Below are 25,245 nucleotides of genomic sequence, written 5' to 3' on the forward strand. Positions count from 1 at the left end.
GTGTGAAAACCCTGGACCTGTGAATTCAGCCCCTTCCCTCTCCGGCTACTCGGGACTTGAGGGAGCTGGGGTTTGCGGGAGCAGCCCATAAGGCACCACCTGCACTCCCCACGACAGGTACCTCTGGGTCTGTGGCACCCGGCCCGGGGTTCTTCCCTCAAAGCTGCCGGCACTGCGAGGCTGGGGGTGTGCGAGGCTTGGGTTCAGTGCCAGGCCCGCGGCAGCCGCAGTGGTGCAATCGTTCTGGGAAGCGACCGAGGCCGGCCAGTTTCTCTGTGGCAGGGGTCCGGCGGGGTGGCGGCGGGAAGAGGAGCCTGCACCGGAGGCCCCGGTCTGCTGTTTCTCCGCCCCGCGGCCCGCCAGGGCCACACAGGCTGCCAGGGGCTGCGGGGGGGTGAGCACGGCTGGTTCTGACCCGGCGTGACTCTGGGCATCCTAGCCAGCCTCTCCTCGCCGCCGCCTCGGCCAGCCGGCCCGGCCTCGAGACACCTGTCACTGCCCCCTCGGCCGACCCAAGCCCGGGGTGGGCGGGGGGTGGGGGCGCGCGGGAGCTGGGCAGCCGGCCCGGCCCAGCAGGGACCGAGCGGCCGGGCTCAGCTCAGGGCCCGCCCCCACGGAGCCGCGGCGGGGGCGGGGGGCTGCGCGGGGCGGGGCGGGCCGGGCCCCCTCCCCCGCCCCCCTGACGTCAGCCCCCGGCCGCTGGCCGCTCGCTCACTAGGCGCTCGCCCTCCGGCCGGGAAGCATGGGACCGTCCGGGCTGGTCTGCGCCCTTCTGCTCGCCGCCTGCTGCTGCAGTCGCCGCGCCGCGGGTGAGTGGCTTCAGAGGGGGGGCCCGCGCCCCGAACGGCCCCGCCAGGCGGGGGGTGGGTCTTCGGCGGGGCGTGCCGGGCGGCGGAGCTGGCAGCGCGGTGCGGGGCTCTGCGCTCCGGCGTGCGCTCCTCCTCGCCGGCGCCCGGGTGCCTTGCGCGCGTGCAACTCTTCTTTGCAGGCAGTTTGCAGCCTGGATTCTGGAGTATCCCGGGAGGACGCCCGGGGAGGCGGGGAGGAGGCTGCCGCCCGGAGCGGGAAGGGGTGGGGCCGAGCCTCTCGGTGGGCTGGGGAGAGCTCTGCCTCAGGTGCCGGCTCTGGGGGCCCCGTGGCTGAAGCTGCCGCAGCCGGAGCGCATCTCCAAATCCCGAATTCTGCGCCTGCCTGTTGCTAGAAAAAGGCAGCTTGCTTAGCCGGAGGGGGTGCGCAGACGCCTCCTCTCCCGCCTGGGCTTCGAGCCAGGTTGGAGGTGAGCGAGGGAGGGGAGGGACGGGACGGCGGCTCCCGCCGGAGCAGGGCGTTGGCAGGAGCTGGGGGCCGGCGTGGGTCGCCTCGTGCCTGCCCGGGTGACGGGTCACAGGAGGCAGAAACGAGAGATTGAGGGTGCCCTGAGTGGAAGCGCCGCAGATCCGTTAGGTCTCCCGGAATGGGAGCACATTCAGGTGGGAAGAGCGCCCCTGCACCTCGGAGTTTCTTTCTGGAACTGCCTGGGAGCCCGGCGCTCCCCGGTGCACACTGCCCTTGTATGGCCTGCAGCCGTGTCGCGTGTTTCTCTTGGCTTCTTTTCCTGGGTCCCAGCCGCTGTCCGGCTGGGGAAGGGGAGGGCTAGGCAGTACCCAGCTCACTGGCCTCATGCCCAGTGCCTACAGTGTCCCTGGGGTCCCCCCTGGCTGCTGGCTCCCAAGCTGTGTTTCTGGGGAAAGGGCTAAACTGGGCTCCCCCGCGGCAGAAGATCTAGCCCCACCACGCCCTGCTCCTTTAGCTCTGGGGAAACAGAGTCAGGGATCCAAGGCCCTGCTCCTGGTTGCAGACCACTCCATCTGCCCTCCCTGTCCAGGAGCCAGCCCAGGGCAACAGCCCCGGCACCCCAGAGGCTGGCCAGATGGTAGTGAGTGACATCACCTCCTCACAGGGCAGGCAGCACGCGGCACCACTGACGTCACTCTTGCCCATTGCCTGGCCCTTGGCCTGACCCCTGGGGGAGATTCTGACCCCTTCATGCTCACAATACTCCCAGGATGGGGTCCTCTGAGTTTGTGGGATGTCCATAGAGGTCCTGCTTAGGGAGCATGTGATGGGAGCTTCTGGCTAGGGTTGGCCCACTGGCTCTTGCAGGAAATTTGGGGAGGGCTCTTTGGGGGGCAGAGTAGCGATGTCTCGCCCTCGGCATGGGGACACAAAGGGGCCTGTGTGGCGCAGGCTGGCACATGCCTTGCATTCCCATACTCTGAGCTCACTGGAAGGGGTGGGGGCCTGGAAGGAAAGGGGCCTTCCTCTTGGCCCAGAGCCTGGGTTGCCCCTCTGTCAGCCTCATCAGGAAGATGCTTGGTGCTCAGGGTCTCAGCTGCCATGACCAGAGGCAGTGACCTTCGGCTCCCCGGAACGGGCTGCCTGGGCCAGCAGGTAGAGAGAGGGATTGAAGGTTCAGAGGCCAGAGCCCCCTCCAAACCCTTCCAAGTGGCAGGGGGAACAGCTGCAAGGCAGAGGGGTGAGGGGAGGGCATGGAAAGCAGCTGGAGTTGACCCAGGGCTGGGACGGCCCCTCCTCTACCCCCCAGGTGTGCCGGGAGAGGCGGAGCCCCCTGCCCCGGAGCTGGTGGAGGCGGAAGTGGGCGGCACGGCGCTTCTGAGGTGCGGCCCCCCCAATTCCCAGAACAACTTCAGCCACGTGGACTGGTTTTCTGTGAGTGTGCGGGGCCCTGGAGAGCGTGTTGGGGTGGCGGGAGGCCGTACCCCTCCTGCAGCCCCAGGACCCTCACGTCCCCTTGCACACCGGCCCTCAGGTGCACAAGGAGAAGCCGACGCTCATCTTCCGTGTGCGCAAGGGCCAGGGCCAGAGTGAACCTGGCGAGTACCAGCAGCGGCTCAGCCTGCAGGACAGAGGGACCGCGCTGGTCCTGAGCCATGTCACCCCCCACGATGAGCGCATCTTCCTGTGCCAGGTCAAGCGCCCTCAGTCCCAGGAGCACCGCATCCAACTCCGCGTCTACAGTGAGTGCCTCGGCCGGGCTTCGTGGGCCCGCGGTGGAGGTTCCGGCCCCTCATTCCCTTCTCTTGTAGAAGCCCCGGAGGAGCCGACCATCCAGGTGAATCCCTTGGGCATCTCGGTCAGCAGTAAGGAGCCTGAGGAGGTGAGATTGGCCAGGTGGGAAGCAGGAGCTTGGGGGGGGGGGGGGAGTTTGGGGGGAGGCTCCACCGCAGGGAGACTCACACCCTGTCCTCCTCAGGTGGCCACCTGTGTGGGGAGAAATGGGTACCCCCTTCCTCAAGTCATCTGGTATAAGAATGGCCACTCCCTGAAGGAGGAGAAGGACCGTGAGTCGCCCTCTGAGCCCTCGGAAGCCATGCCGATGGCACCGCACAGGGCCCACCCCCGTCCTTGGGCTTTGTTTGCTTCAGTTCACAAGTGATGCCTGAAAATCTTTTCATGAGATTTTAAACTGCACATTAGATCTAGAAGGAAAATTCCCTTCCTGCCCCCAGTCCCCTGGTCCCCTCCCAGAAGTCATCTCTGCTGTCAGTGTTGGTTCTTTCCAGCCAGTTTCGGGGTACTTACTCCCACACAGAAATACATCTTGGGCACACGAAGGCTTTATTGTTTTATCAGCTGAAGCAGTGGTTCTCGACCAGGGACACTGCGGCTCCCCCTCGGGGACACTCAGCCACGTCTGGGGATATTTTTGGTTGTCGTGAACAGAGAGGGGCTACAGGCACCTAGTGGGCGGAGGCCGAGGGGAGCTGCTGCTAAATACCCCAGAGTACTCTGGGCAGCCCCCCCAAGCCCACCTGAGGTCGCGCTGAGGTTGAGCGGCCCTGACCTCAGTGGCTCAGTGTGGCATACGTCGCTGCACAGTATTGTTTTTCTTTGGACGGTCAGTCCTGGAAGTCTTTCAGGCACAGCCTGTGTGGCTGGACCTGATGGTTCTGTGCCCCCCGCCCAGGATCGCCTTACCATGGGGATGGTGGAGGGGGGTCCCCGGCTGGTGGACATCTGGAGTGTGGCACCCCGTCCCTGTGTGTGCGCGGGTGTCGGTGGCATAGCTAGATGGCGAGATACACAGAACCGCTGACCTGAAGGGTCTTGGTGGCGGGCAGGGGTCCCTCTCCAGGTGCCCCCCCGAGAATCCCAGGGGACCCCGGGCTGGAGGCAGGGCCGAGGCTGAGCTCTTCTCCCCCTTCTCCGCCCTGCCAGGGGTTTATATTCAGTCGTCTCAGATCGTGGAGTCGAGCGGTCTGTACACCTTGGTGAGTGTTCTGAAGGCCCAGCTGGTGACAGCCGACAAGGACGCCCTGTTTTACTGTGAGCTCAGCTACCGGCTGCCCAGCGGCAACCACATGAAGGAGTCTCGGGAAGTCAGCGTCCAGGTTTTCTGTGAGTCCCAGCGCGGCCCTGGGCCGAGACTCGTGGCAGCCCCAGCCAGCTCCCCAGTGCTCGGGGACGGCTCTGGGGCTGAGGGCCGCCCCCTGTTCCTCTTCAGACCCGGCGGAGAAGGTGTGGCTGGAGGTGGAGCCTGTGGGAGCGCTCAAGGAAGGGGACCGCGTGGAAATCAGGTGTCTGGCGGACGGCAACCCCCCGCCCCACTTCACCATCAGCAAGCAGGTGCGAAGGGCGCCGCGCTAGGGGTCAGGGGCCGCAGGAGTGGCTGGAGGTGTGCTCGGCTCACCCCTCTGCTCTCCCCCAGAACCTCAGCACCAAGGAGGTGGAGGAGATGACGCCCGAGGACAGCGGGGTCCTGGTCTTGGGGTCTGCCCAGAAGGAGCACAGCGGCCTCTATCAGTGTCAGGGTCTGGACTTGGAAACCATGGCGTCGCTGCTGAGCGACCAGCAGGAGCTGCTGGTGAACTGTGAGGGGCCGGGGGCCCGGGGTGGGGGGACTGGGCGGGGGCAAGAGGGAATTTGGCCCACCTCCACCCAGGCTGAGAGCATTGGCTCTGTCCCCAGACGTGTCTGCTGTGCGGGTGAGCCCTGCAGCCCCGGAGAGCCAGGAGGGCGGCAGCCTCGCCCTCAGCTGCGAGGCGGAGAGCAACCAAGCCGTGCAGTTCCAGTGGCTGAGAGAACAGGTACCCGGCGGCTCTGGGGCTGCGGGCCACGTGGGGCTGGGAGCAAGGCCCTGACCCATCTGTGCCCCCAGACAGGCCAGGTGCTGACGGAGGGGCCTGTGCTCCAGTTACACAACCTGAAACGCGAGGCAGGGGGAGGCTACCGCTGCATGGCGTCCGTGCCCAGCGTCCCCGGCCTGAACCGCACGCAGCTGGTCCACGTGTCCGTTTTTGGTGAGAAGCCCTCGGGGCAGAGATCAGGCCACCCTGTAGAGCTCCCCGGGGCTGGGTGGTTTCAAGCTCCTTGGAGGACAGAAACCCTCCTCCTGCTGCCCTGGCATGCTCCGGTGGGGACGGAGAGGCAGGCTGGCAGAGTTCGCTGCCACACCGGTACCGCTCTCTCCCTAAGGGTCCCCATGGATGACACAGAAGGAGAGGAGGATGTGGGTGCAGGAGAATGCAGTGTTGAATCTGTCTTGCGAAGCCTCGGGACATCCCCGGCCCACCATCTCCTGGAGCGTCGAGGGCACGGTGAGCAGGCCCGCCGCCCCTGCCGAGGCTCTGCTGCGGGCCACGGGCACCCTCCCCGCTCTCCCTCCCCGCGCTCCCCTCCCTGAGTGGCGTCCCCATCCTGTAGGCACAGGAACAAGACCAAGAGCCACAGAGCGTCCTGAGTGTCCTGAGCGTCCTTGTGACCCCAGAGCTGTTGCGGACAGGTGCTGAGTGCGTGGCCTCCAACTCCCTGGGCAGAAACACCACCACCATTTTCCTGGAGCTGGGTAAGGGCCTCATCCAGCGGCATGGCGGGTGTGGGCACGAGCGTGTGCTTTTCCTAACCCCCTCTCAACCCCTTTCACCACTCACCAGACTCCAGCAGAAGCACCGGCCTCAGCGCGTCCACTGTCAGCCCCTCTGTCCGAGCCAACGGCACCTCCACAGGTAAGTGGTCCTGGCGCGAGAGTAGGGCTGCGGCCGGGCAGCCACCTCCCGCCCTGACCCTTCCCCCGGGGGAACCCTGTTCAGAAAGGTGAGCAGGGACCCTTCTTCCATCAGTCCTGGGCTGCGGCGGGGTGGGGTGGAGGGGTGGGGTGGGGTGGGGCATGGTGGCCTCAGAGCTGCCTGGGGCTGGGAGTGACCCGGAGCATCTTTGTGGGACAGAGAAGAAGCTGCCAGAGCCTGAAAGCAAGGGCGTGGCCATCGTGGCCGTGACCGTGTGCGTCCTGGTCCTGGCTGTGCTGGGTGCTGTCCTCTATTTCTTCTACAAGAAGGGCAAGCTGCCTTGCGGGCGGTCAGGCAAGCAGGAGATGTAAGCCGGGTACCCTGCGCCCCCACCCAATTGCGTGCTCCCCAGCTTGTCGCCTGGGCAGGGACATTCCCTGCCTGCCCCCTCGCCCCTTTGGAGCAGGAGGGGGACACTGGGTGTGAGTGCTCCCCGCTTTCCTGCCCACTGGCCAGCTGCCATCACCCACACTTCCTCTCCACTCATCGCCTGTTCCCCTTCCCTGAGCCAGCCCCAGAGCACATCGCCCAGTCCAACATCTTTCTCAATGAGCCTCCCTTTCCTTGCCCGAGATGCCAACTTCTTGCCTCCCTCCCTCCTCCCAGCACGCTGCCCCCGTCTCGTAAGAGCGAATTTGTAGTTGAAGTTAAGTCAGATAAGCTCCCAGAAGAGATGGGCCTCCTACAGGGCAGCAGCCGTGACCAGAGGGCGCCTGGAGACCAGGTAGGAGGCAGCGCCCATGGCCAGCGCCTGACCCAGCTTCAGGGATCGGGAGCAGCTGGGGCTGATGGCTCTCGTGTCCCCGAACACTAACTGTCTCCCCCCTTACTCCTCCTCTGTTGGAGACTGGGAGCAGGCCCATCTTGGCTTCCTAACACTAGTCCCAGATGGCAGGGTGAGGCGAATGGCCCAGGGACCCTGGAAAAGGGGTAGCTCTCGGGCTTGAGAGCAAACACTTTCTGTCACCACCTTTCCTGAACGGTGCCGTGGCTCAGGTCACCAGGTGCAGTGTGGCCAGTCTGGTTCAGGGGCCTAGGCTTTCCCACCCCACCCCACCACTCCCTCCCACTGCTTCCCTCCACACCTAGTCCATCAGCTTTGGCTTCAGTCCCTCGTCCCTCCAGCGCTCACCCACCTCGGGCTCCCGTCCCTGTCCCCACCGCACCCCCCTTACCTTTTCTCTTCACCGGTTTCTAGGGAGAGAAATACATCGATCTGAGGCACTAGCCCGTTCACCCCACTGAGCGCCCCTCCCGCCTGGAACATTTTGTACTCCCTGCTCACCCTCTCCCTCCCAGCGCTCAGGATGACCACCCAGGCCTCTACAGCGGGCTGCAGAGAAGGTCCCCTGCCCCAGCTGGCCTGCAGGCCCCATCGCAGAGGGCCCTTGTTGGGGACCAACCTGCCACCGGCTCACTCCATTGGGTGATGCTCATCCCAGGGAGGGGCCTCGGCATCCTGGGGGCGGGAGAGAGTGTCTCGCAGACCGCGCTCTCTCCGTATGTAGATCGTGGAGGCATATACCTGTCTTCTGCCGCAGCCGGATGAGGCAGTTTGTCTCGAACTGGTTCCTGCCCCAAAGGCTGGCTTCGTTGGTCAGTTTTGTCACCGAAGTGAGGACTCACGGAGCACAAGCCCCTCTCACGCCGGTTCTAGAGCGCTCCCCAGCCTTTATGACAAGCAGCTGCCTGCATGCTTCAGGTCCTACTGGGACCCACCTTTCTCGGGGCAGAAGCTGGGAATGGTGTCATTCCCTAAGAGGTGCTGGGTGGATCTCGTCCCTGCAGGGAGGAAGCTGGGCAGTTCTCCAGAGTTAGGCCATTGAGCCCAACAGCCCCCACCCCAAGTTTGGCTCCTACTGCCAGTCAGCGGGTCATGTCAGACTGAAAGGTTAGGGGACAGATGAGGTCCAAACTGTCCTTTAGGAGGATTAAAACTATAATTACACTAGCACCAAACTTGTACAAACTGAGCTAAGGGGCTTAGGTCCTGGCAAAGAGGGCCCTCATGAGAGAATGGTACTTAGGGACAAGAGGCGGGCTTGGCTGGAGCTTTGGGGTGTGTATGGGTATCTGTGTGCATGTGTGAGTGTATGTATATGTGGTTTTGTTACATTGTCTGTAAATTTGCAAATTTCCTTTATATATATATATGTGTGTATATATATATATATATATGAAAAATAAAGCTTAATTGTCCCAGAAACCTCACAGCGCTTTTGATTCATCACATTGCCTCCACAGCCTGGGGCCCCGGGATCTGGCATCACACCAAAAGGAACACGAAACCCTTTGCATCTGGGAGTGGGGACGAGGGGTTACCTCTGCTTCTGAGCAAATGGCTCAAGCTCTCAAAGGACCACGGCCCTTCTCGGCAGCAGCCGGGACAAGTTGGCCCTTCGCTCTGCTGACACGTTGCGCAGACCTGCGGTGGGGTAGCAGTAGACTCACCGTGAGGATGGGGCTGGCCCCGTCTGTCTGTCGCTCTCCCACCCCTGTGGAAGGGCAAGAACTCCAGTCTGCTACAACAAAAGAAACTTTATTTAAAAATATTTTTTTTTTTTACAGACATGGGTGCTTGAAAAGCTCTTTAGTTAACTGTGTATGGAAATGAAAAAAAATTAATAAATAACATTAGTATAACAGACCTCTAAACATTAATACACTGGCAAACAAAAGGGACTTAAAATCAAAAATGAATCTTAAAGCTCTGCTCTTTGTAAGAATATTTACCTTCTGTTTTTCTTACTCTTTACAGGTGAGAATGATTAAATACTGCTAATATAAATTTTTTTATATTAATGACACATTTTTTAAAATAGTCCACAAAAATCTCATCTAAGTTTTTGTCTTATTTTTAACACTGATATACAAATTGGGACTCTTTATGGAGAAAGCATCGAGTTCTCCTCAGCCCCACCCAGGCCAAGAATGTCAAAATCCTAAGGAGGGAGGACTTGAAAAAGAATTCTCTCCCCAATTCCTTATTAGTTAAAGGCAGGGAAGAATTGAAAAGGGAAAGGGAGAAGTAAAATACCACGAAGAAAACATTTTTTCCTTCTCCTTTGCTGAAACCTACAGTGGCCACAATCCTGAGGCCCGACTCTGGCACGTGGGCCTTGCTGCCTTTCCCAGGGGAAAACTGCCCCCCCCCCCCGCCCCCAGGGCATTGGCTGCTTAATGCTTTAAGACCTAAGTCTTCAAATAAAAGAAAAGCCAAGTCTGAAGGGAGAAGCAGGAGGTCCAGGCCAGTTTGGGATCCAGCAGAAAGACACAAAGAAACCACCTCCTGTTGCCAGCAGAGTCCATCTTACGCTCTTCCCCGAAGCTGGGTCCTTCCCAGGACACGGAGGCTAGCACACCTGCAGCGTCCACAGCACTCCTGGGAGTCCCAGGGCAGCCTCTCTCCTCCTGCTGGAGACACAGCATTCAACCTCTAACTACGATTCTGATTGGAGCCAAATGATCCCAGGGTAATGCTTGCTTCTTGCAACAGAGCCATCAGGGCAGGCGGAAGGGACCGCTGCCCCAGCACACCGGTGTGCCCTCTCCCCAGCCCCACACGGTGTCTCCTCCTCCCCCCTAGACTGTAAGGACTGACACTCAAGGTAGAGGAGCTACGACTCTGGTATTTCCATATTAAGTCCTAAAATGCAGCCTGGGATACAGTGCTGCCTTAGAAAGGCACAAAATGTTTGGCTTTTTTTTTTTTTCAGTGTGCTAAAAATTGTTCTGTTTTGAATAAAGGAAAAAGATATATAAGGTTAAAAATCCCAAGTCACCACAGCCAGAAAGCACATGTAGGCGGTACCTCTTAGCTGCCATGCCTCTACCACGTGTTTCAGCAGGAGGTCAAGGCCACGACACCGAGACAGGCAGGTCGGGAGGCAGCCGCTCTCCCGGGCACTGTGCCTACAGGCTTACCCAGACAGCAGAAGAAAGAAGCCAAGGAAGAGAAAACATGTGGTCTACAGATTCCTTAATAGGTCTCTGCCCCTTCAGTTTCCAGACAGCCATGAGCATGGCCACCCTCACCCACAACAGGGTCAGAGGTAGGTAGGGAGGAGGGAGCGACACACGGACTTCAGGGCACCAAGTGGGGGCACACAGCCTGGCCTGCACACCATCCTCTCCCCACCCCCGCCAAAACCCCCGCCCCTTCCCCTGGCGGGGCTGAGCAGGCAGGCGGTGCCAGGCCTGAGGAGTCACACGGGGCTTGTCCTGAGCACCCCCCGCCCCCCAACCTGGTCTCCCAGTCTGGTGCAGGGGTGGAAGGAGAACTTGTGAGGCAAAAGAGAGGTGCCTCTCACGTTCGCTGCAGGAAGAAGTCAGGAACATGGAGCCGGGTGATCCCAACTCTGCTGATCTGTTTGGCTGCCAAATCAGTAGGAGAGCGGAGTTTGGCTTTCAGCCTTGGCCCTGTACAAAAAGAGGGAGTGGTCCGCCACATTTTTCTCAAGCGCCACCCAGGGGAAGGGGCAGGGAGAGCTGCAGACAGCTGCTACTCCGATGAACAGCTGGCCCTTTGGAAGGGCTGACCTTCGCCTCTGAACGTGAACGAGCCTTCACGCAGCGTTCGCTCTGCCCGTCCCTACCTCCCCGCTTCTTCACTGGGGTGCCACTTACTAGAATCAAAAAACACTGCTACTCCCCTTTGGGACCAACCCAGATTTCCTTGAACAGAGGCACATGGCGTTGCTGTCCCTCTGGTCCTTAATTCTGGAGCCGAGTCCAGAGTATCAAAAGCAAAGGCTAACGACCCCACCCTTCGTCACGTGCCTCAATGTGTATCTTTGGATTACTAGGTTACTTCTGTGTATTCCAAACGACTCCAACAGTTTAAAAAAGTTACAAGTAATTATGAAATGCCTTACTAACATGGGACAGGCCCCAGGATGAGGTAAGTAAGATCAAAACACTTAGGCAAGCAGAAGCAGTTGTGTCAAAATCCAAAAAATTAAAGGCTTTGATACGGGACCACAGAGGAAGCCGGTGGACAGGGAAGACAAGGGTTTCCGGTCTAAAGAGCTCTCAGCCAAAACTCCGAGCTGACATCTACATCTGATTTCTGTCCTGGCAACTGTCCCAGCTACCAGACACTCTTGCTGGCTACAGGGAAGTAGCTTCTGAGGTACCTCGGAAGGCCTGCCTACGGCTATTAGCGCAGACCTCTCCTCACACGGCAAAGACCAAATGCAAGGGTGAGGAGGCGGGCAGGGAGGGGCACGGGCCACAGGCCCACAGAGTGAATATATTTTCAGCGCTAAAACCTGAGGAGAGCCCAGAAGTCCATGGGTGACGACAGTGGGATTTGTGATCTGCTCTCTAAGTACGAAAGAAGGCTAAAAACCTGAGATTGAATGAAGGTGAAGAAATGTCACCCAAGAACAGACTAGCTCCGGAGCAGGAGAAACTGGTCCTGAAGAGGGAGGTAAGAAATCTTGGATGCCAAGACTGGTAAAGGGAATTAAAACAGGAAATAAAGCAACAAAGATGACAGAAACCCAAATTAAGCAAAACCTAAGAATTTCCTCAATGTCCAGATACAGTCCTGTGTCCTGCCTTTCCGCTCTCAAAAAAGCGGGGGGGGGGGGGGCACAGCAGGACAGCAGTTTTGCTACTAAAATACTTCTAAGGTATTTATCCTGTCTGAAGCCTCTTCTCGGAGAGCACACCCCCCACCCCAACTCCCACCCAAGGGGGCAGGCCACTGCCACCCCCCCCCACCCCCTGCACCCAGGCTGACCAATGAGGGTAGAAAGCCGAGCAACATGCTGGGCTGACTGTATTTTTTCTTGAGAATAGGAGTTTAAGAGGTACTGAGAAGCTGTGCACGGTAATCCCAAGAGCCGGGAGGTGGTGTGCACCTGGGCAATGGGGTGTCTAGTCCAGGGCGTCGCAAGCAGGAGAAAGGACTAGGTGCAAATTCTGACAGTCCCAGCTCCATGCAAGAACCCGATGCGCTTCCCATGCTGGGGTCTGTGAAACACCCTGCATCCGGAGGATTCTCTCCTTTCTTTAGCCTGGATACCGATTTCTTGAATCTGAAGGATTCCTAAACAGGAGAGTCAACGATACAAGACTGTGACCTCCTTTCCCTTTGCACCCTCTGCCGTGCACAAATGGCTTGATGCATTTGTAAAGAAAGACCGCAACACAGTGGTGCGAGGACCCCTTCCTGCTGACGTGTGCACACTGATGCAAAGTTCTAGGGTCCTGAGCTTCCTACCCTGGGACGGAAAGGCTTGCATTTCTGCGAAATGACTGAGTTCCTTCTAGTTTACTGCCTGGCTCCTGGGAGAGCACATACATCTGTTCAAGACCAGGACCCTAATGTTGGGTCTCCAACACTCCAACCATCATCTCCCACACCCCCAGCCCTTCTAGGACACAGAATTAGCTGCAAAGGTCGTTGAAGGACTGGGGGACAAGTCCCATAGAGAATGGGAGATGGTGACAGGTCCCACGAGGGTGACAAGAAAACTTCACAAGGGGGATTAGGGACTCCAAGCAGTTCAGTAAAAAGATCAAGGAAGGCACTAGACTGGAGAGGGGACTGTGGGCAGATGACTTGCTTAAACATTTAACTGCCCTACTGTGCAACTCTGAGCCAATATAAACCTCAACCCACCACACGGATTCCACTGAAGCGCATCCAAGCCGGTGGGTACCCAGGAGACCACCGCCGAATCTCCCAGACGTCATCAAGGCTCTGGGAAGACAACCGGGATTCACGGGAGAGCCCCGAATTGCTTTTACACAGGACAGTTCTACAAGGAAACCCACAGCTCCATGAAAAGCGCTGTGAATACACACTGCACAATCTTCCAGGAAGAGCTATCTCAGGGACAAAGGCAAAGGCGAGCCGGCAAGTACAACATACGCGCATCGGTAAACCTGCACGTGGTGGGAGGGAAGAGCTCGAAGCTGGCACTGCTGGCCCTGGGACTCACTCACATCTGCCGAACGAACGGGCTAACGGGCACACAGCCAGGCCAGTGGTCCGAAGCCGCTCTTCCCAGGCCAGGGGCCACTGGAGTCAGAAAGGCCAATGGCAGGAAGGGAAAGTTGCAGTTTAGGAAGAAGGTCTGTAACCCTGACTGTCATGACGTGAGGTAGGAAAATATTCTGCATCAACACCTGCGCCGACCACCCGAAACAGGTGCCGATCTTGTTAATGGTGTCTTAAAGGGAACACAGAGCTTGGTCCCTACTCTGCTAGCAAATTTACAAAAATCATTTGTATGTTTGCTGTGTGGACCATGGGTTATATTTTACTTTTCTACAAAGAAAATAAATACTTTTAAGTATGAAGAATAGCGAGCCCCTTCCAAAAATTTTAATCCACAGAACAGCTAACTGATACAAGCACTCTCCCCCATCCTGGGCCCTGGGGCTGTGTGGGTAAGAGAAGAGAAGGGCAGAGTGTGTGGGGGGTGGGCTGTGGGGGGCCAGAAGGCCAGGGGAGAAGAATGGCCATCCACAGGTACAGAGCGCTATTTACATCAACATTAACAGGTAAACGCTGAGACGAGAAACTGCCCGATCTCTTCATTTCTTCAAGGGAGGTATATCACAGAGCCCACAGGTTTTCCCACTTTACCTGAGCGATAGGAGCCTGGCAGGGGCAGCGGAAGACCCACTGCTGAGCAGCCCCCAGACGACAATGAGGCAGGCTGCGTAGACCAAGCCAGAAAGACAGAGGGAAAGCAGGAGACCGCACTGAAGAGAAGAGCCTAATGCATCTGACAAAACCCCTAAGTGGCTTTTACCTCATCCTCCTGGGAAGGGACCAGAGAAGGAACCACCCTGAATTCGGAGGGAGAGAGGGGAGGGGTCTGCCCAAACTGGCAGAACTCAGAGCCCACTTTGAAAGGGCAATTTTAAATTCCAAGCAGAGCCCAGAATTAGAAACTGCCATACAACCAGAAGATGAAGAAGGGTTATTTGTGCCTTAGTCCAAGGCAAAGTGGAAGAAATTAAAGTTTTGGAAGTCCCCTTAAGACAAACGCCCACGTGGAACCTTTCCTGAGGGGACGATGGCGGTCTCAGGCACCCAAAGAGAGCAAACCTCCCAGAACGGTCTAACGCGTGGGAAGCCCAGGCCCGCAGTGGAGAGCCATCCAGCAAGCTGGTCACCAATGTGTATGTCTGACCCTCGGGTCTTGACAGCCCAGTCTCAGGGCCCACCCCAGGAGGCATGGGAGTACTCAATTAGGAAAAAAGGGACGAACCTGCCCTTGGCCTATATGAGTAAGGAGAGACTCTCCAGAGAAGATGTAAGATACACCAAACAGGAAAGAGATATGCAGAACCAGGGCTCGGTTCTCCTGACACACCTTCGGACTGGGGACGAGGTCTGCAGACAAGGAAATCTTGCAGTGTGGACAGGCAGGGAAAATGCTGCCACCTTCCCTAGTTCTTTGCCTCACTCTTCAGCATCTAAACAAAATGCAAACTGAGTGTTAACCACAAATGAAACAGGCTCCTTACTGGCTCCTAGAAGGAGATGCTAGGTCACTGCTTCCCAGTGACTGCCACTGTCCCGCTCCCAGGTGCGCCCGGGCAGGGCCTGCTACTCCCGGCCATGCTGAGCAGACACTGGGGAGCCGGGGCCTATCGACAAGAGGTCCAGTACCATCTACCCTGGGAATGTAAATGGCTCTGAGGCAAGAGCATAAAGCCAAAAGGTCTAGGAATAGCCGAAAGCGAAGAGAAGAATCAGGACACGTTTCAGTTCCATAGACGAAAAGACGGGAAAGAAAATGGACCTTGAGAGATTCATTTCTGTCTGGATCTAAAGACCAAAGCATGATTTAGACTTTGAGGAGGGCAGATGTATCAAAGAGTAGATTTGCTTCTGCTGCGCGGGAGGGTACAGCCTGCTAGGGAAGTCAGCAAAGACCGTCCAGAGCACTGGCTGACTGGGGCTCATTTCGCAGTACCTTACCGGAACCGACTCACGGCTGCCCCACGCTGGACTCACAAACCCGCAGGCACACCAGCTGCTGGGCTTTTCGCCCTATCTCTGACCCCCGCGAAGGTGTTCATCGCACTTCAGGACCTGTCATTACTATGGAGAATGCGGTCTGTGAAGAGCACAGAGGACCAGTGTGGAGAGGAGAGGGGAGGGGATGCTCCATTCCCAAAGCCACAGGCACAAGAGAAAACCACATCATCGGTGGTGCCAGGGGAGGACTGGTGCTCATTACCAGCAAACTGCTGCACTACCATGGGTGCCATCCCCTCCCCTTCAAGGGCAAAGACAAAAGCCTCTTCTGAAAGTATAACCTGGCTCACGTTCCGAGGGAGATGCCCACAAAAGTTGGAACTGACTCACTGGGAAAAAAACCAAACCGATGAATCCTATTTTGTGCATCTTCTGCATAACAAAGGAAAGAGCATGAAAAGGAAGCTCCTGAAAGTTTGGTGGCATTCAGGCCAGAAAGCCAGACTGCAAACCAATGTTCTTCCCTTCCCAGTAAGGACAAACGCCCGTGACCTACATGAGAACACACACCTGGCATGAAGGCAACGGACTCCCACAGACTGTCTTCTGGGGAGGGCATGGAATGTATCTGAAGGCCTCTATCTCAGATCAGTCATTACGTCATTAGGATAATTAAAACATCTCATTGTCACAGAGTCAATGTTCCTATGGAAACAGTGCTTTGGAGTGACCAGTGTTAGCCGCTAGGATCACACAGGACGTGATGATGCAGCAGCAGTAATTTTCCTTGCCCCGTCTATCCACCCAACCAACCAACACCATCGCACATAATCAGGAACATCCTGTAAGCCACAGGGCTTCAGTGAAGCTGGTTGGAGCAAGCCTGCGGCCAACGACAGACACCAAGGAGGAGGAGGCAGAGACAGGGGAAAGGACAGAGGGAGGGTGTTCTAAAAATACAAGACTCGAGCTGTGTGCACGGTAATTCAAGCCACAGGGGAGCTCGAGGGTGCTGTACTACACACGAGGACAGGGTCTCACACCACAGTAGATGGAGGTCTCCGGACCATTCCTTCCTACGTCTCTTGTGCTAATTCCCTGCCCGGGAATAACACACACAGCAGGCTCATCTTATAATCACAGGACACACGCCACCACAGACAGACAGACAGACACACACACAAGCACTCCTTAACCCAGGGAAGTCTGAAGTCCCCCATGAGGATTTATAGCACAATACTTCTCCCACCACTTTCTGGACTGTTCCCCCGGTAGGCTACCATTTAATAAAAATCCACACTCTAACTGGGGACTAAAGGACACCTTCAAATCCATTCTCAAGACAAGTAAAGTAAAACACACTAGCTGCTCCACGTTCATTCCACTGTTTTGAAATCTTGGAACCACAGATGTGGAATCCCACAGAGAGGGCCAGACTTCACTGTGAAGTCTCCCGAGGAACCGCTGCCCTCTGAGGGGCCGCCCGGGGGACAGCGCCCAGCTCACTGGTCCTGACGCCACAGCGGGGAGGGCTCTGCTAGGTGGCGACGTGGGCGGGAGACGAGATAGAAACAAATTCCCGGAGGATGTTCTTGGCCATTTCGATGTTGTTGTGGGCAATGACCAGGGCCTTCTGAATGTCCTGGTAGGAGTAGCCCTGGCTCATGAGGCTCTCGATCTCACTGGAAAGCTGCGGCGAGGAGGCGGCGGCGGCGGAGGCACCCGGCTGACAGCTGCCTGCTTTCCGTTCTGAGTTGATTCGCCGAGGGAACGGCTTGGGAGGCCTTTCAGGAACTTGGGAACCCTCGGTGAAGTCTAGAGGAAATCAAACAGAAAAGAGGTGCAAATCTGGGGGGAGCCGCCCTTTAACGGCAGTAAGAACAGTGTCCTAGGATCGAGCTAATCTACTGCAACAGGGTACTTGGGCTCTCAAAGGGCCAGGCTCTACAGGTTCCAGGGTTGTAGCAGCTAACCTCCTCCTCCTCCTCCTCCCTCCTGGCAGGAGCCACCTTCTAAATATAACATCCGCCTGCTCTGCTGGTGGGGACACTGCTGCCCTGAGTTCAGACACCTCTATCTACATCGTCGTGCTTTACACATTTTGCAACAAGTGTTCATGCACGGTAGTGCTGGGACGATTGAAAATAACGTTTCAGATGGGGCCAGAGAGGACGCTAAACATCTCCTCTGACAAAGGAAAACAGAAGGAAGCCTGAGCTGCCGCCGAGCAGCAGGAAGCAAGGCTGGGTGGGTGGGGTCACCGCCTCCCTGGGCAGCTGGATGCTGTCTCTCTTTCGCCAGCTGTCCTGAGCGCGGGCTTCAGTTTCCAGCGGGACAGCAACCCTGGGTGCTGCCCTTCCAGGCAGGCACAGGTGCAAGGGCAGCCCTTGACGGTTAAGGCCCAAGTGCAGGCTGGCTCCAAGCCCACTCAGTCTGCTTTCCAGAGCCCGCACGCCCTCCTGGCAACGCAACACGGTCCAGAAGTCAGGAATGCACGCTCTGTACCATCAGGCTTCATTACCAGTGTCCTAATACAAGCTCGGAAGAACCAGAAGCCCCACCTCCCACCAGCCAAGAGGGGCCAGGGTTTAAGGAACAACCTCTTAAGCCCGGCAGAATCCTGAAAAGTCAGTCTCCAGTTTAACTTCTTAACTGGGACCTAGGACCAGCTCTTCCTCCCACTTAGACTAAAGAGACTAAAATCTGGTGACAAAGGCGCTGTGGCCCAGTGGTCACCTCTGCCATAGCACAACCCAAGCCGGCCTGGAGACTCACGTGTGGTGGGCTCGCCTTCCAGAGACAACCAGCCGAAAGAGGAGCTGGCGTTAGAGATGTCGGAGAGGGTCCGGCGGGCCAGCACAGCCGGCACCGGCGGCTTAGGGACGTCATAGCCGTCTTCCTCATTTTCCGATCCCTCGGGGCCGGCGCCCCCATGGCCCGCGGCCAGATTCCCTTCCCCTAGAGAAAAGTGTGTGCTGTTACCGCCTTCTTGCACACCCGTGTGCTAATACAGCTCGTGGAGAGAAACCCATCAAAGTTACCGACTGTCTACCCCAGGCCAACCACCATGTGAAGCCCTGCGGCTGGAGATGAAAGAACAGAGAAAATGCAGTCTGTGCCAATCCCAAAGCTCTGCTTTCCTGAACGGGGCAACGGCTACCCCTGCCAATGGTGATGGCCGCTGACGCCAAAGACTCAGCGCCATTTTAGGGCACCCGTTCAACATCGCTTCGACATGTCACCTTGGAGCACTAGCTGAAGAGCCTGTGTGTGCTGCCTTCTTGGACTTTCCACTTGGGAAGCTAGTGGATATGGGAATAGAGTGTTCACCACCCCCACACAAAAGAATTTCATCAATGCTAAAAAGCAAAGGAAATAAAAGGGAGCTGTCAGCACTGCGGGCCCAGGCCCCATCACCCCGAATGTCTCTAGGCCCTGGAAGGATGAAAAGGCAACTCACTGTGGGAACAGGAAATGAAAGAGAGGATCTCTTTATCTTTGACCCATGGATCAAAGATATTTTGCAAAGGAAATTATTTAAAAGAAGTTTTTGCTAAGATCAAGCTGTCCCAAATGGCCAAATATTACAGGTTCATTCCTATGACACAGCAATGATTTTCCAAGTGGCAGGACAGCTACTCACCGAAGGAGCTGCTCTCCGTGGCTGATGGCGTTGCTTGGGACTGGATATTATACATTGCTTCGTATGTACAGCTATCGATCGGCTGGTCACAGTCACACGCTCTGAAGCAGAAGAAACGGGGCAGATGATCTTCACAATAGAACTCTGTTACCTGCAAACTTATTAACACTTATCTGGTCTTCACTACTCTAGACCCGGAGTCTACCAGGACAACACATACTCCTTTTGCCAGGATCACTAACAAACGTCCCAAGACTGACTCTTCCGATGCATAATAGATGAGTGTTTTTGAAATGACTGTGACCGTGAGGAAGTGTAAGTGGGATCGCCTAAAGCTGGAAGAGACCAAACTCTAGGGGCCGCATACAACCATCCGCTTTAACTCCGGCCAGTGACATCGCACAGGCGGCAGCCAAGCAGGTGAGTGGTGTCACCCCCGCTCCCAGATGGGGCTGTCATGAACATACCGTGAACTCTGGGCGGTCTCCAAAGGCCGTTTCCCATCTGGCTTTGGAAGCCCCAGAGGCCTGGAGGAGGGGGTCATATACTCTGTGTCCTCCTCACTTTCACACTGCTCCCCGGGGGGCAGCTTTGGCACAGGAAGAGGCCTGGAAGAAGAAGAATAAAAGAGAAAGAAACTGAAAACTAACAAGCTGCTAAACGGGCAAGTATGAAATGAGTGCCTTCATCCAGGCCACGACTCAAATCCGACAGAGCGGACGGACGGCACCTAGGCAACTACTCCTCCTCCCGGCCAAGAACGGTCGTTATAACAAAAGACACTAACAGATCTCTGCTCTCAGCTGACCACAGACGCAGCTGCGCTGAGCTGGGCTGCAAACGGGGGCAGTACTTGATACTCGAGTCTCCGTCCCCAGGTAAGTCTGGAGTCCCCATCCCATATGCTAGGAACCTGTACCGAGTCCCCACTCTAGAATCTACCTACAGTTTCAGAGAGTTTACAGCTTGTCAAAAGCCTTCTCGTTCATTATCTCATAGTATAAACACCTTTTCTCCTCGTTTGATGTAAGAACCATCTGAAATAAAAGAGATTAGGTGCCTTACTAGCTTAGCACCAGATCTGAGACCAGACTTCCCATCCTGACTCCTGCTTCAGGGATCCTGCCGTTATACCCAAAGGGCGTACAAGCTCTCACCCAGGAACTTTTGAACTGACACTTCTCCTACTACCCACCCCGAAACCGGACAAAGACAAAAACAACAAGAAAACAAGACAAAACAAATCCACAAATTGAGAAACACGCACGTGTACACAGGCACACAGACACAATGGCTACCAGGAATGTGAGTTAAAGAGAGCATCTCCCCGTCCCCTTTACACCGTCTCCGTGCATCTGAAGCAGTCTGTAACTAGCGGGAGCACCTACGGGGTTTGCCTGCATTTACTCAGTGTTTGTTTTTCCCAATTATGAAAGCAGCAGCTGATTATAAGACACTTAAATGCCAAGGAAACCTAACACAGACAATCCCTATAACATAACCGGAGATTCTGTTTTTCTCAGGTCCTCACGTTACTTTCTTTGCACGCGGCATGCTCAGGTTTTCAGGTGGAACTTAGTATCTACAATTTACTCTGAAACGTGTCCCAAAAAGATAGACTTATGGATGGACAGAAGTACAGACAGAGCGGTGCCTGGCGGGCTCAGTCATGGGGCATGTGATGCTTAATCTCAGGGTTGTAGGTTCAAGCTCCACACTGGGTGTAGAGACTATTAAAGGAAAAAAAAAGGATAGATAGAAATGCGTGATAAAACAAGGATAAAAAATGCTGTCAGTAGAATTCAGGCAGGGAGTATATGGATGGTCACAGTGAAAATCTGTCACCCTGACTCTATGCTTGACACTTTTCATAATAAATTGTTTTTAAATAAAGATTAAGGAAATGCCTATAAAGATTAAGGAAAAATACCAAGTATTGGGGAAAATATAGGGAAATGGATACTTTCTTACATAGTTTCAGAAATAAGAAATTAGTACAACTTTTCTGGAGTGTAATTCCCCCAAAATATATAACCAAACATGTATACCCTTGGACTCAGAAATTCCACTCCTCTAAGAATTTTCTCTAAGAAAATAATCAAGAATATTCATTACAGTACTATTAATGACACTGAAAAAAAAAAAAAAGGTGACAACCTGTCAAATAATAATGTACTGAATAAAGGAACTTCAAAAAAAAATATTTGAGAGAGAGAAAAAGAGGGAGAGAGTGAACATGTGCACACGGTGGGGGAGTCAGGGAGGTGAGGGGAGGAGGGAGAGAGAGGGAAGGAAGGAAGAATCCTGAAGCAGACTCCGTGCTGAGCTTGGAGACTGATGCGGGGTTTGATCTCATGACCTGAGCCGAAACCAAGAGCTGGACACCTGACCAAGTGCACCACCCAGAGGCCCCAATAGGTGGAAATTTCTGAACCTCACCCACAATAATGGATAGAACAGCCAGACAGAAGCATGGAGACAGTACTTAAACAACATATAAACCGATCAGCTCTAACAGACACAGACACGACACTCCACTCAACAGCAGCACACGTTCTTCTCAAGTGCAGAGGGACAGTTCCTAGGCAGACAGTATGTGAGGACACAAATTAAGTCTTAATAGATTTTAGATTTTTTTTTTTTTTAAATTTATTTAATTGACAGAGAGAGAGATCACAAGTAGGCAGAGAGGCAGGCAGAGAGAGAGGAGGAAGCAGGCTCCCCGCGGAGCAGAGAGCCCGATGCGGGGCTCAATCCCAGGACCCTGAGATCATGACCCGAGCCGAAGGCAGCGGCTTAATCCACCGAGCCACCCAGGCGCCCCAAGTCTTAATAGATTTTAAAAGACACGCAAAGTATCTTCTCTGACCACAATCTCATCAAATTAGAAATCAGTAACAAAAGTGAGACTGAAAATTCTACAAAATTGTGAAAATCAAATAATAAACTTTGAAACAGCCAACGGATCAAAGAAGAAACTACAAAGGAAATTAGAAAACACTTAGAGGTGAATGAGACCAAAAACATGGCACACCAAAACCAAAAGCAGTGCTATATTTATAGCATTGATGGTTCCATTAAAGATAAAAAAAGATCTCCAATCAACCTAACTTTACAACTTAAGGAACTACAAAAAGAATCAACCAAAACAAAAGCTAGTGGAAGGAAGGAAGCAATGAAGACTAGAGCAGAAGTAAATAAACTACAGAGGAACTGGGGCGCCTGGGTGGCTCAGTCAGTGAGGCGACCGCCTTTGGCTCAGGTTATCATCTCAGGGTCCTGGGATGGAGCCCCACATCAGGCTCCCTGCTCAGCGAGGAGCCTGCTTCTCCCTCTGCCTGCTGCTCTGCCTACTGGTGCTCGCTCGTTCTCTCTGTCAAATAAATACATACATAGGAGAAAAAAAAAACCCACTACAACAGAGAAAAATCAATGAAAACAAAAGTTAGTTCTTCAGAAGGAGCAACAAAACTGACAAAACTTGTCTGGCTTTGTGTCACGATGTCATTATCATTATCTTTGTGTCAATATCTAGATGGATTAAGAAAAAAAGAGAGAAGACTCCAATTACTAAAACTCAGATATTAAAGTGGAGACATTACTACCAATTCTACAGAAATAAAAAAGATTTTAAGAAAGTACTATGAATAGTTATATGCCAAAACAATGTAACTTAAATGGACAAATTTAAGTATTGGGACAATACTTCCCAAGACTACATCACAAAAAATTGAGAATTTGAAAAGACTTATAGGAGATGAATTCAGTAGTCCAAAACCTGCCAACAACAATAAGCCGTGTACCTGATAGTTCCTCTGGTGAATGCGACCAAGTTTTTAATACAAAAACGAGTACCAATTCTTTTTTTGTAAAGATTTTATTTACTTGGGAGAGAGAGAGAGAGAGCATCACACGAGTGGAGGCAGAGGGAGAAGAAGGCTCCCGCTGAGCAGGGGGATCGTGACCTGAGCTGAAGGCTGACGCCTGACTCAATGGACCACGCAGGCATGCCACCAGTTCTTTTCAAGTTGCTCCAAAGACCTGAAGAAGGAACACTTTCTAACTCTTTCTGTGAGGATGGCACAATCATGACACAAAGCCAGACAAGGACACTACAGGAAAACAACACACCAATGTCCTTATGAACACTGATGCAAAAGTCCACAACAAAATACCAGCAAAAAGAATTCAGCAGCACTTAAGAAGGATTATACACCATTATACATCAGTGGGATTCATACCAGGAATGCAAGGATGGCTCAACAAATGCCAGTGGATTAATATAAATACAGCAGGTCAACAAAAGGGGAAAAAAACCCACACAATCATCTCCATTGGTGCAGAAAAGCATTTGACAATATTTAACACCCTTTTATGACAAAAACACTCAAGTAAAATAGGAATAAAAGTACCTAAACATAACGAAAGCCATATATGAAACGCCCACAGCAAGCATCATACGCAATGGTGAAAGACTGAAAAGCTTTTCCTGAAGGATAAGGAACAAGGCAAGCATGTCCACTTTCACCATTCCTGAGTACTCGAGAGAGTACTGGAATTTCTTTTTCTTTTCTTTTTTCAGATTTTATTGATTTATTTGTCAGATAGAGAGCAAGCATAAGCAGGGGGAGCAGTGGGGAGGAGAAGCAGGCTCCCCACTGAGCAGGGAGCCCGATGCAGGACTCGATCCCAGGACCCCAGGGTGACTGGAACTGAAGGCAGATGCTTAACTGACTGAGCCACCCAGATGTCTCAGTACTAGAATTTCTAACCAGATCAACAAGGCAAGAAAAATAAAAGGCAATCATATTGGAAAAGAAGAAAAATTATCTCGTTTGCAGATGACATGATCTCATATATAGAAAAGCCTAAAGATGCCACAAAAAGGGCATGGGAAACAGTAGGGTGGTGTCTCAAAAAATTAAAAATAGAATTACCATAGGATCCAGGAATACTACTTCTGCATATATATTCAAAAGAATTGAAAGTAGGGCCCTGACCAGTAGCTGTTCACCCACATTCACAGCAGCATCACTGCAACAGCTAAAACGTGAAAGCCACCGCAGTGTCCACCCACCGATGAACAGATAAGCAAAACGTGGTACGGGAGTCACCCTTTATCTGCAATTTTATCTTCTGTGGTTTTACTTACCCATAGTCAGCTATGGTGTGGAAGCAGATGATCCTCCTTCTGATGTATTATCAGAAGGTCAACAGCAGCTTAACACTATGTCTGAATGCCTATATCACCCCCCTCACTTCTAATCAGAGGCACTTTCCCTCACATGACCACAAGAAGGGGGAGTACGGGACAGTATTCTGAGAAAGACCACATTCATACAACTTCTATAGCAAACTGTTCCAGTTGTTCTATTTTATTATTGTTGTTGCTAATCTCTTACCGTGCCTAATTTGTAAATTAAACTTTACCATGTATGTATGTATAGAAAAAAAAAAAACATAGTGTACATATAGGGTTCAGTACTATCCTTGGTTTCAGGCATTCAGGGGGCCTTGAAAAGTATCTCATGCAGATAAAGGGGGGGCACGACTGTATATACATACACTGGAATATTACTCTGCCTTAAAGAGTAAGGAAATTCTGCCATATTCTACAACATGGACGAGAACATTATGATAAGTAAATTAAACCAGTCACAAAAAGACAAATACTGTACGGTTGCACTTACAGGTGGTATTTAAAGTAGTCAAATTCCTGAAGACAAAGCGTAACGGTGGGGGCCAGGGCAGGGAAGGATGGGGAGCAACTGCTTAGTATGCGCAGGATTTCAGTTTTACAAGATGAAGAGTTATGGGCATGGATGATGGTGACGGTTGCATAATGTGAATGCACTTAATACCACTGACCCGTACACTCTAAGTATGATGCTATATGCATACATTTTTAGAGAGGAAGAAAGGGAGAGGGGGAGGGGCAGAGGGAGAGAGAGAATCCCAAGCAGACTCCATGCCCCACGCAGAGCCCAGCACAGGGCTCAATCCCACAGCCCTAAGATCATGGCCTGAGCCAAACAAAACTAAGAGTAAGACACTTAACCAACTGAGCCACCTGGGTGCCCCAAGACGTGTATTTGGTGTGTACTTTACCATACATACTAAGAATTAAGAATCAAGCTTAAAAATTATAAGAATGATTAAGAAAAGACTTTTTTTTTTCCTTTAAAAACAGAAGTCAACAAAACCAAACTGCTTCTTTGAGAAGATTAACGAAATCACTAAGCCCAGCAAGGCTGATTGACGTACACGGACATAGAGGAAATAGAAAGGAGGAGACCAAAACAGAGAATCTAGTTTTGAGCTGATACAAACACAGATCAGCTTATACTTTCTTCCTCAGGCCACCCTGGGCTCCCTACGCTGTGCGTGGAGGCTGTTGGTCAGCGGGAGCGTGTCCACTGTGCGGGCTGTGGCCTTGTACTTACCGGGCAGCCAGAGAGTAAATGGCATTGGCCGATGCGGAAGGTTTGATTTTGGGGTGCTCGCACTCTGAACCTGTTAATGGGCTGTTATTCACATTCTGGAAAGAAGAGTGAGAAAGAACCTTCTTAACACGACTCAGTGTCTCC

The 25,245-nt window shown here is 53.8% G+C and overlaps 2 protein-coding genes across 3 annotated transcripts in view; one reads left to right on the plus strand and one right to left on the minus strand.

The window, feature by feature from the left end:
* The first annotated feature begins 375 nt into the window (after positions 1 to 375).
* Positions 376 to 8,264, plus strand: MCAM (melanoma cell adhesion molecule). 2 transcript variants are annotated; one of them, XM_046017249.1, is made up of 16 exons: positions 376 to 394; positions 719 to 809; positions 2,585 to 2,709; positions 2,810 to 3,017; positions 3,087 to 3,157; positions 3,254 to 3,341; positions 4,219 to 4,398; positions 4,505 to 4,626; positions 4,709 to 4,871; positions 4,969 to 5,087; positions 5,159 to 5,300; positions 5,476 to 5,597; positions 5,704 to 5,845; positions 5,934 to 6,005; positions 6,225 to 6,372; positions 7,264 to 8,264. In XM_046017249.1, the coding sequence occupies exons 2-16, from the start codon at positions 743 to 745 to the stop codon at positions 7,283 to 7,285; spliced, it is 1,791 nt and encodes a 596-aa protein (XP_045873205.1). In that variant the 5' UTR covers positions 376 to 394; positions 719 to 742; the 3' UTR covers positions 7,286 to 8,264. The 2 variants fall into 2 exon arrangements, with proteins under 2 accessions (XP_045873205.1, XP_045873204.1); XM_046017248.1 differs by lacking the exon at positions 376 to 394 and adding an exon at positions 6,672 to 6,789.
* Positions 8,265 to 8,798: 534 nt separating this feature from the next.
* Positions 8,799 to 25,245, minus strand: part of CBL (Cbl proto-oncogene) — a 79,335-nt gene continuing 62,888 nt past the window's right edge. The window contains exons 12-16 of the mRNA XM_046014905.1: positions 25,102 to 25,196; positions 19,126 to 19,266; positions 18,659 to 18,759; positions 17,791 to 17,973; positions 8,799 to 16,830 (exon numbers count right to left, since the gene is read on the minus strand). Coding sequence (XP_045870861.1) covers positions 16,553 to 16,830; positions 17,791 to 17,973; positions 18,659 to 18,759; positions 19,126 to 19,266; positions 25,102 to 25,196 — 798 coding nt within the window. The 3' untranslated portion in view covers positions 8,799 to 16,552. The remainder of the gene's footprint in view (positions 16,831 to 17,790; positions 17,974 to 18,658; positions 18,760 to 19,125; positions 19,267 to 25,101; positions 25,197 to 25,245) is intronic.

The sequence above is a fragment of the Meles meles genome, chromosome 8 (assembly GCF_922984935.1).
Source record: "Meles meles chromosome 8, mMelMel3.1 paternal haplotype, whole genome shotgun sequence".
Taxonomy (NCBI): Eukaryota; Metazoa; Chordata; class Mammalia; order Carnivora; family Mustelidae; genus Meles; species Meles meles.

What these genes read in the sequence shown, in the direction of transcription:
- MCAM (XM_046017248.1), top strand. Translation starts at nt 743, where the DNA reads ATGGGACCGTCCGGGCTGGTCTGCGCCCTTCTGCTCGCCGCCTGCTGC. An exon ending in GCAGGAGCTGCTGGTGAACT is followed by an intron (nt 4,872 to 4,968) that starts GTGAGGGGCCGG and finishes CTCTGTCCCCAG; the next exon opens with ACGTGTCTGCTGTGCGGGTG. An exon ending in CGGTCAGGCAAGCAGGAGAT is followed by an intron (nt 6,373 to 6,671) that starts GTAAGCCGGGTA and finishes CCCTCCTCCCAG; the next exon opens with CACGCTGCCCCCGTCTCGTA.